Consider the following 12,161-nt stretch of genomic DNA (forward strand, 5'->3'; position numbering starts at 1 on the left):
CTCCCCAGCCCTGACACCTTTTTCCAAATGGAGAGGGTGTAACAACCTCTCTCTGAGGAAGTCCTTTGTTCTGCCATCCTGGGCCAAGCCTGGCTGGACCCCAGGAGGGCAGAAACCTGTCTGAGGGGTTGGCAGCAGCTGCAGTGAGACCCCGGGAAAGGTAGTTTGGCAGTAACCAGGTCTGTGCTAGAGACTCGGGGGATCATGGAATTGTCTCCCCAATGCCAGAATGGCATTGGGGTGACAATTCCATGATCTTAGACATGTTACATGGCCATGTTCGGAGTTACCATTGTGACGCTATACATATGTCGTGACATATGTATAGTGCACTCGTGTAATGGTGTCCCCACACTCACAAAGTCCGGGAAATTTGCCCTGAATAATGTGGGTGCACCTTGGCTAGTGCCAGGGTGCCCACACACTAAGTAACTTAGCACCCAACCTTTACCAGGTAAAGGTTAGACATATAGGTGACTTATACGTTACTTAAGTGCAGTGGTAAATGGCTGTGAAATAACGTGGACGTTATTTCACTCAGGCCTGTGTAAGATTTGTCAGATATCCCCATGGGTGGCACAAGAAATGCTGCAGCCCATAGGGGTCTCCTGGAACCCCAATACCCTGGGTACCTCAGTACCATATACTAGGGAATTGTAAGGGTGTTCCAGTATGCCAATGTAAATTGGTGAAATTGGTCACTAGCCTGTTAGTGACAATTTGAAAAGAAAATGAGAGAGCATAACCACTGAGGTTCTGCATAGCAGAGCCTCAGTGAGACAGTTAGTCATAACACAGGTAACACATATAGGGCATACTTATGAGCACTGGGGCCCTGGCTGGCAGGGTCCCAGTGACACATACAACTAAAACAACATATATACAGTGAAATATGGGGGTAACATGCCAGGCAAGATGGTACTTTCCTACACCCAGTATTTAAAATAGCATTTAGCAATGTTGTGCTTCTAAGCACTTCAATTGAATTTCACATAAGTGAACTTAGGCATAGTTAACTGAAAGATCACACAGTTAGGCCAGATAAGGGGGTGAGCTATGGGTGCGGGTACCATGGTTCCACAACTACTTAGTCAACAAATAGGAGGAAAAGTGATGCTTCATCATTGAAGAATTGTCCAAAACATGTGAACTTGTTTGTTTAGGAATTCCTTTATTCACTAGTAGACTAATTTGCTAGTCACTTCAGTTGACCCTTACTCCGATAGATAAAATGAAGAGGCTTCTGTCATGAGGTAAGAGAGGTACAGATTGTCCGTCTCCAATAAATATGGGCAGTCACCCATTAAGGACCTTAGGCCAGATGTATCATGAAGGCCTTTTGCGATTCGGAAATAGCGATTTTTAAGAAATCGCTATTTCCGACTCGCAAAATGCCATGTATCACATTTGCGAATCGGTAATAGCGATTTCTTAAAAATCGCAGATGCTATTACCGAATGGCAAATTGCGATACCTGCCCCATACGCACCTATGGGCCTGTTGGCCCATATCTGCAAATTTTTTGCATACTAGAAATCGCATTTTGGAAATGCAAAACCCCAGGGTGCTGGGGGCCTAAGGCCCCCTCTGCTGCACCCCAAAATTATTTTTTTCACCATGTAAGGTGCACACATGCCAAAAGGGCATGTGTGCTTCACATGTAAATTTTTCAAATGCATTTTTAAAATTTGCACATGGTTAACACCAAGTTCAACTTAGTGGTAAATAGCGATTCCTAAATGCCCAAATCGCATTCAGGAATTGCTTCATACATGTGCTAAGGAATTGCAAATAAGGATTCCTTATTTGCGATTTCTTATTTAGAGAGTCGCAATTTGCGACTCTCCAAACAGGGTCGCAATTCTAAGGAATCAATATTTTAGCGATTCCTTAAAATTGCGTTCAGAATGTCTTTCATGCATTCTGAAATGGCATTTTGCATTCACAGACGGGCATTCGCACCGTTTGCAAATGCAAAATGCTTTCATACATCTGGCCCCTAGTCTTTTTTGTGAGGAAGCAGTAATAAATTACTGCTCAAGAGTTGTCTGTGCAGTCATATGTCTCAGAGTTCACTAGCTGCTTATGAGTTTTTGTCTCTCTTCTTGCACTGCTGACCATAGCAAAATGGAAGACAATCATGTGTCCTGATAAAGTCTGTCGGGATTTCAGGACAGATAATTAAAAAATGGGTACCATCCTGATAAACCAAGGCCCATATTTATACTTTTTAGCGCCGAATTTGCGCCGCTTTTTAACGCAAAAGCGGCGCAAACTTACAAAATACAATTGCATTTTGTAAGTTTGCACCGCTTTTGCGTCAAAAAATGACGCAAATGCGGCACTAAAAAAGTATAAATATGGGCCTTAGAGCTCTAATTCAGTTGTCTGTTCTGTCAAGGGAGAGTGTTTTTACACTGTTTCGGTAGGAATAACTCACTGTTTAACCATTCTTGCATTCAGAAGTGTCTTCTTTATATGCTTTTTCAGGGGGGCTGTACTCAGATGTCCTGCAGGAGGTTCAGCTTCAGCTGATCGGGAAGAAGACCTGCAACTGCATGTACAACTTGTCAGAGATGCAGGACCGCAATGATGTGATCCAGCAAGGGATGTTATGTGCGACAGCACATGAGGGGGAACATGTGGTGTGTCAAGTGAGTAGAAAGACTTTGTCAGTGCATATGTTGATCTCATGCCCTATATGAGGCGTGTATTGCATGTAGCCACTGTTGGGGGTACTGGTCAATATGCATGTATGAATAACATACAGTCCTGCCTTCATAAAGCTCTGCTCTTAAGTCTTGGTTTGTCAGAACCCATTCGGCGGGAGGGGAAGGGTAGAGTAGGGGTGGGGCACAGGGCATCATTGATGTCCTGGGGCCTGTCCTACTATGGTGCTGCAAACCTAGCGCGCTTGACTCTCGAGGTAGGAAGAGTGAGCAGTACAAGGCATCTTAGGGAGGTAGTACATGGACAGAAAATCCAAACTCAACAATCACACAATAAACACCATAAGTAAATTGTCCAGTCCTGTGCATTTCTCTTAGTAAAGAGATGTATTTAACTCAATCCAAAATGTAAAATGTTACATAAAGGAAAAGTAGCACTATTGGGATGAGCACTGCAGGTCTACAGGGTTCACTACAGATTAAAACAAAACGTTTTCCATTAAGCACAGGTGTAGCCTCACTGTGGATAAAATAGAGCAGCCAAAACAGTGAGTTTTCAATTACGCACAGGTGAAGCCTCACTATGGATAAAATGAAGCAGCCAAAACAGTAAGGGCTTCATTTACAAAGTTTTGGCACAGGCCCTGCAAAAAAAAAGGGCAGGAATGTGCAGTATCTACAAGATACAGCGCATTTCTGTCCTTGTACCATGTGCTGGAGCACAAATTGCTGCCACACTCCAACGAAGACGACACACCTTACTGCACAAAAACAATCAAGAGAGGCGTTTTCCTCCTTCTATGTGTGCTGCAGAAGAAAAAACAGGGAGAAATGATGTTATTTCTCCCCATTGTGCCACCCATATGCCACCCCTGGCCACCCTGATGATGCATTCCCAAGTTTACGAAACCTTGTAAATCTAGGAATGCGCAGTATTCCATACGAGTTACATGGGAACACACACAGCAATACTGATGGAATGCTACTTTCATGCAAAGTAATGGGTGAAAGAGGGCCATATCTACAAGGCCCTGTAAAGTCACACAAAGTGGCTTTGCATGGTTTTGTAGATATGGCCCTGCAGCCTGCACTGCCGGGACATCAAAAAATGTGACACACAGCGGAGCAGGCCGCTTGTAAATGAGGCCCTAAGTTTTCAATTAAGCAAAGGTGGATTCTAACTATGGCTAAAATGGAGCAGCCAAAACTGTACATTTTAAATTAAACACAGGTGCAGGGTCCCTATGGATAAAATGGAGCCACATTCCTGTAGTTTGTAACATGTAGTTCAGTCCCACACTCTTGAAAAGGCAGTTGTGGCATGCAGGTTATATGTCCAACCCAGTAGTTCTTTTTAGTCAATTCACAATCAATGTCTTCTCAGGCGTTTGCGTTACCTGATCATTTGTGCGCATTTGGGGCTATATGTATCATTATTACAGATTGTGATTACCTAATTGTGATTCTCTGCAAATTACAATTAGGTAATCACTATTCGAATGTATGAAACTCCATGAGTTTCATTTAGCATTTCCTAATGGGTCGCAAGTCTACCTATCTCATTAGTATTAATGAGGAAGGTCACAATTTGCGACCCATTTAAAAATGCAAAAATCACAGGGATGGTGGCCTGCTGGGCTCAGCCGACCACCATGTCTGTGACTGCTTTGAAATAAAGCAATTTTTCTTTTCTTTTAAATGCACCCCCTTTCCCTTAAAGGAATATGGGATGCATTTAAGAAGGAAAAAATAAAAGTTTTCCTTTCATTTTTCAAGAGTAGGTAAAACATTTTTGCTACCATTCACAAAGGGAAGGGGTCCCTTGGGGACTCCTTCCCATTTGCGAATGGGTTACCACCTACTTGAAGTAGGTGGTAAAATGCAAATGTTTTGTGACCTCATTTCTGTCACAAAACATTCCTGCATACCGCTGCGAATAATATTATGGAGGACGCCCTTGACACACCCCTTTCTAATACCAAATCGGTATGTATGCATAATCCCAAATTGCGATTCAGTAACATGTTACCGAATCACAAACTGGAAATCATACATATCAAAGTGCATTTTTGCAGTCGCAAATGGCTTGATTGAGCCGTGTGTGACTGCAAAAATGCATAATACATATGGCCATTGGTTCTTTCAAATGCAAACATGCAGTCCTTCTCTGCATGAAGCAAACAGTTGCGCTGACATTCAAAGGGGTTGTCTGCAGTCCTGTCTCATCCTTTCCACACCAGCGAGTGAGTGGTACAGCCTCCTGGCAAAGGACACTGTGAGAAAGTAGCCTCTTTCTAGCCTTATTACCCCCACTTTTGGCCTGTTTGTGAGTGTATGTCAGGGTGTTTTCACTGTCTCACTGGGATCCTGCTAGCCAGGGCCCAGTGCTCATAGTGAAAACCCTATGTTTTCAGTATGTTTGTTATGTGTCACTGGGACCCTGCTAGTCAGTGTAGGAGGCTGGACTGGCTTGTAGTGAGTACCTAGGGGTACTTGCACCTTGCACCAGGCCCAGTTATCCCTTATTAGTGTATAGGGTGTCTAGCAGCTTAGGCTGATAGATAATGGTAGCTTAGCAGAGCAGCTTAGGCTGAACTAGGAGACGTGTGAAGCTACTACAATACCACTTAGTGTCATATGTACAATATCATAAGAAAACACAATACACAGTTATACTAAAAATAAAGGTACTTTATTTTTATGACAATATGCCAAAGTATCTTAGAGTGTACCCTCAGTGAGAGGATAGGAAATATACACAAGATATATATACACAATAGCAAAAATATGCAGTATAGTCTTAGAAAACAGTGCAAACAATGTATAGTTACAATAGGATGCAATGGGGAAACATAGGGATAGGGGCAACACAAACCATATACTCCAAAAGTGGAATGCGAACCACGAATGGACCCCAAACCTATGTGACCTTGTAGAGGGTCGCTGGGACTATTAGAAAATAGTGAGAGTTAGAAAAATAACCCTCCCCAAGACCCTGAAAAGTGAGTGCAAAGTGCACTAAAGTTCCCCTAAGGATAAAGAAGTCGTGTTAGAGGAATAATGCAGGAAAGACACAAACCAACAATGCAACAACGCTGGATTTCCAATCTGGGGTACCTGTGGAACAAGGGGACCAAGTCCAAAAGTCACAAGCAAGTCGGAGATGGGCAGATGCCCAGGAAATGCCAGCTGCGGGTGTAAAGAAGCTTCTACTGGACAGAAGAAGCTGTGGTTTCTGCAGGAACGCAACGGGCTAGAGACTTCCCCTTTGGAGGACGGATCCCTTTTGCCTTGTACAGTCATGCAGAAGTGTTTTCCCGCCGAAACAATGCCAACAAGCCTTGCTAGCTGCAAATCGTGCGGTTAGCGTTTTTGGACGCTGCTGTGGCCCAGGAGGGACCAGGAGGTCGCAAATTGGACCAGGAGGTAGAGGGGACGTCGAGCAAAACAGAGAACCCTCTTAGCAGCAGGTAGCACCCAGAGAAGTGCCAGAAACAGGCACTACGAGGATGCGTGAAACAGTGCTCACCCGAAGTCGCACAAAGAAGTCCCACGTCGCCGGAGAACAACTTAGGAGGTCGTGCAATGCAGGTTAGAGTGCCGTGGACCCAGGCTGGACTGTGCACAAAGGATTTCCGCCGGAAGTGCACGGAGACCGGAGTAGCCGCAAAAGTCGTGGTTCCCAGCAATGCAGTCTAGCGAGGTGAGGCAAGGACTTACCTCCACCAAACTTGGACTGAAGAGTCACTGGACTGTGGGAGCCACTTGGACAGAGTTGCTGGATTCGAGGGACCTCGCTCGTCGTGCTGAGAGGAGACCCAAGGGACTGGTAATGCAGCTTTTTAGTGCCTGCGGTTGCAGGGGGAAGATTCCGTCGACCCACGGGAGATTTCTTCGGAGCTTCTAGTGCAGAGAGGAGGCAGACTACCCCCACAGCATGCACCACCAGGAAAACAGTAGAGAAGGCGGCAGGATCAGCGTTACAGAGTTGCAGTAGTCGTCTTTGCTACTATGTTGCAGGTTTGCAGGCTTCCAGCGCGGTCAGCAGTCGATTCCTTGGCAGAAGGTGAAAAGAGAGATGCAGAGGAACTCGGATGAGCTCTTGCATTCGTTATCTAAAGTTTCCCCAGAGACAGAGACCCTAAATAGCCAGAAAAGAGGGTTTGGCTACTTAGGAGAGAGGATAGGCTAGCAACACCTGAAGGAGCCTATCACAAGGAGTCTCTGACGTCACCTGGTGGCACTGGCCACTCAGAGCAGTCCAGTGTGCCAGCAGCACCTCTGTTTCCAAGATGGCAGAGGTCTGGAGCACACTGGAGGAGCTCTGGACACCTCCCAGGGGAGGTGCAGGTCAGGGGAGTGGTCACTCCCCTTTCCTTTGTCCAGTTTCGTGCCAGAGCAGGGCTAAGGGGTCCCCTGAACCGGTGTAGACTGGCTTATGCAGAATTGGGCACATCTGTGCCCAAGAAAGCATTTCCAGAGGCTGGGGGAGGCTACTCCTCCCCTGCCTTCACACCATTTTCCAAAGGGAGAGGGTGTAACACCCTCTCTCAGAGGAAGTCCTTTGTTCTGCCAAACTGGGCCAGGCCTGGCTGGACCCCAGGAGGGCAGATGCCTGTCTGAGGGGTTGGCAGCAGCAGCAGCTGCAGTGAAACCCCAGGAAGGGCAGTTTGGCAGTACCAGGGTCTGTGCTACAGACCACTGGGATCATGGGATTGTGCCAACTATGCCAGGATGGCATAGAGGGGGCAATTCCATGATCATAGACATGTTACATGGCCATATTCGGAGTTACCATTGTGAAGCTACATATAGGTAGTGACCTATATGTAGTGCACACGTATAATGGTGTCCCCGTACTCACAAAGTCCGGGGAATTGGCCCTGAACAATGTGGCGGCACCTTGGCTAGTGCCAGGGTGCCCTCACACTAAGTAACTTTGCACCTAACCTTTACCAGGTAAAGGTTAGACATATAGGTGACTTATAAGTTACTTAAGTGCAGTGTAAAATGGCTGTGAAATAACGTGGACGTTATTTCACTCAGGCTGCAGTGGCAGGCCTGTGTAAGAATTGTCAGAGTTCCCTATGGGTGTCAAAAGAAATGCTGCAGCCCATAGGGATCTCCTGGAACCCCAATACCCTGGGTACCTCAGTACCATATACTAGGGAATTATAAGGGTGTTCCAGTAAGCCAATGCAAATTGGTAAAAATGGTCACTAGCCTGTTAGTGACAAATTGGAAAGAAATGAAAGAGCATAACCACTGAGGTTCTGATTAGCAGAGCCTCAGTGAGACAGTTAGTCACTACACAGGTAACACATTCAGGCACACTTATGAGCACTGGGGCCCTGGTGAACAGGGTCCCAGTGACACATACAACTAAAACAACATATATACAGTGAAAAATGGGGGTAACATGCCAGGCAAGATGGTACTTTCCTACAGTCAGGACCCCAGTGCTCATAAGTTTGTGACCTATAGGTATGTGTTCCCTGTGTGATGCCTAACTGTCTCACTGAGGCTCTGCTAATCAGAACCTCAGTGGTTATGCTCTCTCATTTCTTTCAAATTGTCACTAACAGACTAGTGACCAATTTTACCAATTTACATTGGCTTACTGGAACACCCTTATAATTCCCTAGTATATGGTACTTAGGTACCCAGGGTATTGGGGTTCCAGGAGATCCCTATGGGCTGCAGCATTTCTTTTGCCACCCATAGGGAGCTCTGACAATTCTTACACAGGCCTGCCACTGCAGCCTGAGTGAAATAACGTCCACGTTATTTCACAGCCATTTTACACTGCACTTAAGTAACTTATAAGTCACCTATTTGTCTAACTTTTACCTGGTAAAGGTTGGGTGCTAAGTTACTTAGTGTGTGGGCACCCTGGCACTAGCCAAGGTGCCCCCACATTGTTCAGGGCCAATTACCCGGACTTTGTGAGTGCAGGGACACCATTACACGTGTGCACTACATATAGGTCACTACCTATATGTAGCTTCACAATGGTAACTCCGAATATGGCCATGTAACATGTCTAAGATCATAGAATTGCCCCCTCTATGCCATCCTGGCATTGTTGGTGCAATCCCTTGATCCCACGGGTCTCTAGCACAGACCCTGGCACTGCCAAACTGCCTTTCCCAGGGTTTCACTGCAGCTGCTGCTGCTGTCAACCCCTCAGACAGGTTTCTGCACTCCTGGGGTCCAGCCAGGCTTGGCCCAGGATGGCAGAACAAAGGACTTCCTCTGAGAGAGGGTGATACACCCTCCCCCCTTGGAAAATGGTGTGAAGGCAGGGGAGGAGTAGCCTCCCCCAGCCTCTGGAAATGCTTTCATGGGCACACATGGTGCCCATTTCTGCATAAGCCAGTCTACACCGGTTCAGGGACCCCTCAGCCCTGCTCTGGCGCGAAACTGGACAAAGGGAAGGGGAGTGATCCCCTGACCTGCACCTCCCCTGGGAGGTGCCCAGAGCTCCTCCAGTGTGCTCCAGACCTCTGCCATCTTGGAAACAGAGGTGCTGCTGGCACACTGGACTGCTCTGATTGGCCAGGGCCAGCAGGTGACGTCAGAGACTCCTTCTGATAGGCTCCTTCAGGTGTTGCTAGCCTATCTTCTCTCCTAAGTAGCCAAACCCTCTTTTCTGGCTATTTAGGGTCTCTTCTTTGGGGATTTCCTTAGATAACGAATGCAAGAGCTCATCCGAGTTCCTCTGCATCTCTCTCTTCACCTTCTGCCAAGGAATCGACTGTTGACCGCGCTGGAAGCCTGCAAAACTGCAACAAAGTAGCGAAGACGACTACTGCAACTCTGTAACGCTGATCCTGCCGCCTCCTCGACTGCTTTCCTGGTGGTGCATGCTGTAGGGGTAGTCTGCCTCCTCTCTGCACTAGAAGCTCTGAAGAAATCTCCTGTGGGTCGACGGAATCGTCCCCCTGGAACCGCAGGCACCAAAGAACAGCATCACCGGTCCCCTGGGCCTCCTCTCAGCACAACGAGCGAGGTCCCTTGAATCCAGCAACTCTGTCCAAGTGACTGCCACAGTCCATTGACTCTTCAGTCCAAGTTTGGTGGAGGTAAGTCCTTGCCTCCCCTCACCAGACTGCATTGCTGGGAACCACGTCTTTTGCAGCTACTCCGGCCTCTGTGCACTTCCGGCGGAAATCCTTTGTGCACAGCCAAGCCTGGTTCCACGGCACTCTAACCTGCATTGCAGGATCTTCTAAGTTGTCCTCCGGCGACGTGGGACTCCTTTGTGCGACTTCGGGTGAGCACTGTTTCACTCCACTTTGTAGTGCCTGTTCCGGCACTTCTGCGGGTGCTGCCTGCTTTTGAGAGGGCTCCTTCTCTTGCTCGACGCCCCCTCTGTCCCCAGACGCAATTGGCGACATCCTGGTCCCTCCTGGGCCACAGTAGCATCCAAAAACCATAACTGCACAACTTGCAGTTAGCAAGGCTTGTTTGCAGTCTTTCTTCAGGAAAACACTTCTGCACGACTCTCCTCGGCGTGAGGGATGCATCCTCCAAAGGGGAAGTCTCTAGCCCTTGTCATTCCTGCAGAATCTTCAGCTTCTACATCCCAGTAGCAGCTTCTTTGCATCCACAGCTGGCATTTCCTGGGCATCTGCCCATCTCCGACTTGCTTGTGAGTTTTGGACTTGGTCCCCTTGTTCCAGAGGTACCCTCGACTGGAAATCCATTGTTGTTGCATTGCTGGTTTGTGTCTTTCCTGCAGAATTCCCCTATCATGACTTCTATGTCCTTCGGGGAACTTTAGTGCACTTTGCACTCACCTTTCAGGGTCTTGGGGTGGGCTATTTTTCTAACCCTAACTGTTTTCTTACAGTCCCAGCGACCCTCTACAAGGTCACATAGGTTTGGGGTCCATTCGTGGTTGGCGTTCCAGTTTTGGAGTATATGGTTTGTGTTGCCCCTATCCCTATGTGTCCCCATTGCATCCTATTGTAACTATACATTGTTTGCACTGTTTTCTAATACTATACTGCATATTTTTGGTATTGTGTACATATATCTTGTGTATATTTGCTATCCTCATACTGAGGGTACTCACTGAGATACTTTCGGCATATTGTCATAAAAATAAAGTACCTTTATTTTTAGTATATCTGTGTATTGTGTTTTCTTATGATATTGTGCATATGACACCAGTGGTACTGTAGGATCTTCACTCGTCTCCTAGTTCAGCCTAAGCTGCTCTGCTAAGCTACCATTATCTATCAGCCTAAGCTGCTAGACACCCTATACACTAATAAGGGATAACTGTGCCTGGTGCAAGGTGTAAGTACCCCTAGGTACTCACTACAAGCCAGTCCAGCCTCCTACATTGGTTGTGCAGTGGTGGGATCAGTGCTCTGTAACTACTTACCACTTTTGTCATTGTACTTTTCATAAGAGAAAAATATACAAAACAAGTTCAGTGTATGTACACCTAACCAAAAAGTTTTGCATTTCTTTTCTCACTTCTTTTCTAAAGTGCTGAAAAGTACTTATAAACTTTCAAAAAGTTCTTAAAAAGTTTTAAAAGTTTTTTTCTGTCTTTCTAAAAGTTCTGACAAACTTTTTGTTCCTTTTTCTGTCACTAAAACACTTTCTAAAATGTCTGGCACAGGCCAAACTTTTGATCTGTCCAAACTTGCTTATGATCACCTTAGCTTGAAAGGAGCAAGGAGTCTCTGCATAGAAAGAGGTTTAAGTGTAGGGAAGAATGCCCCCAGAGAACTGTTGGTTAACATGCTTATATAACAGGATAAGGCCAGAGGTGCCCCTTCTGTTGAAAAAGTAGCTAATGGTTCCCAATCTGATCCAGGGACTCCCCTAGAAAAAGATTCAGGAAAGAAACTTCCTAGCCTGCCCATTACAAGACAGCCTAGCATAGTTGGTACTGATGTAGAGTCACACCATACTGATAGTGTTGTCTCACATCATAGCAAGAGTATTCCTTCACATCATAGTAGAAGTGATGTTTCTGTTAACCAAGCTGTTAGGATTCCTTCTGTAAGGGATGGGTCTCCTTCTGAACATTCTCACCATACTTCTGTTTCAAGGAATGTCCCACCCACCCACCCTGATGACAGAGTGTTAGAAAGGGAGCTCAATAGATTGAGAGTGGAACAAACCAGACTGAAGCTCAAGAAGCAACAGCTGGATTTGGATAGACAGACCTTAGAAGTGGAAAGGGAAAGACAGAAATTTGGTTTAGAAACCCATGGTGGCAGCAGCAGTATTCCCCATAGTCATCCTGCAAAAGAGCATGATTCTAGGAATCTGCACAAGATAGTTCCCCCTTATAAGGAGGGGGATGACATTAACAAGTGGTTTGCTGCACTTGAGAGGGCCTGTGTGGTACAGGATGTCCCTCAAAGGCAGTGGGCTGCTATCCTATGGCTATCATTTAGTGGAAAGGGTAGGGATAGGCTCCTTACTGTGAAAGAAAGTGATGCCAATAATTTTGCAGTTCTTAAG

At 46.3% G+C, this 12,161-nt stretch overlaps 1 protein-coding gene across 1 annotated transcript in view; it reads left to right on the forward strand.

The window, feature by feature from the left end:
• LOC138246906 (serine protease 33-like) overlaps positions 1-12,161 on the forward strand; it is a 1,038,083-nt gene that overhangs the window by 208,910 nt on the left and 817,012 nt on the right. Inside the window, exon 2 of the mRNA XM_069201652.1 lies at positions 2,491-2,654. Within this exon, the coding sequence (XP_069057753.1) occupies positions 2,559-2,654 (96 nt within the window). The 5' untranslated portion in view covers positions 2,491-2,558. The remainder of the gene's footprint in view (positions 1-2,490; positions 2,655-12,161) is intronic.

This window comes from Pleurodeles waltl, chromosome 7, assembly GCF_031143425.1.
Source record: "Pleurodeles waltl isolate 20211129_DDA chromosome 7, aPleWal1.hap1.20221129, whole genome shotgun sequence".
Lineage (NCBI taxonomy): Eukaryota > Metazoa > Chordata > Amphibia > Caudata > Salamandridae > Pleurodeles > Pleurodeles waltl.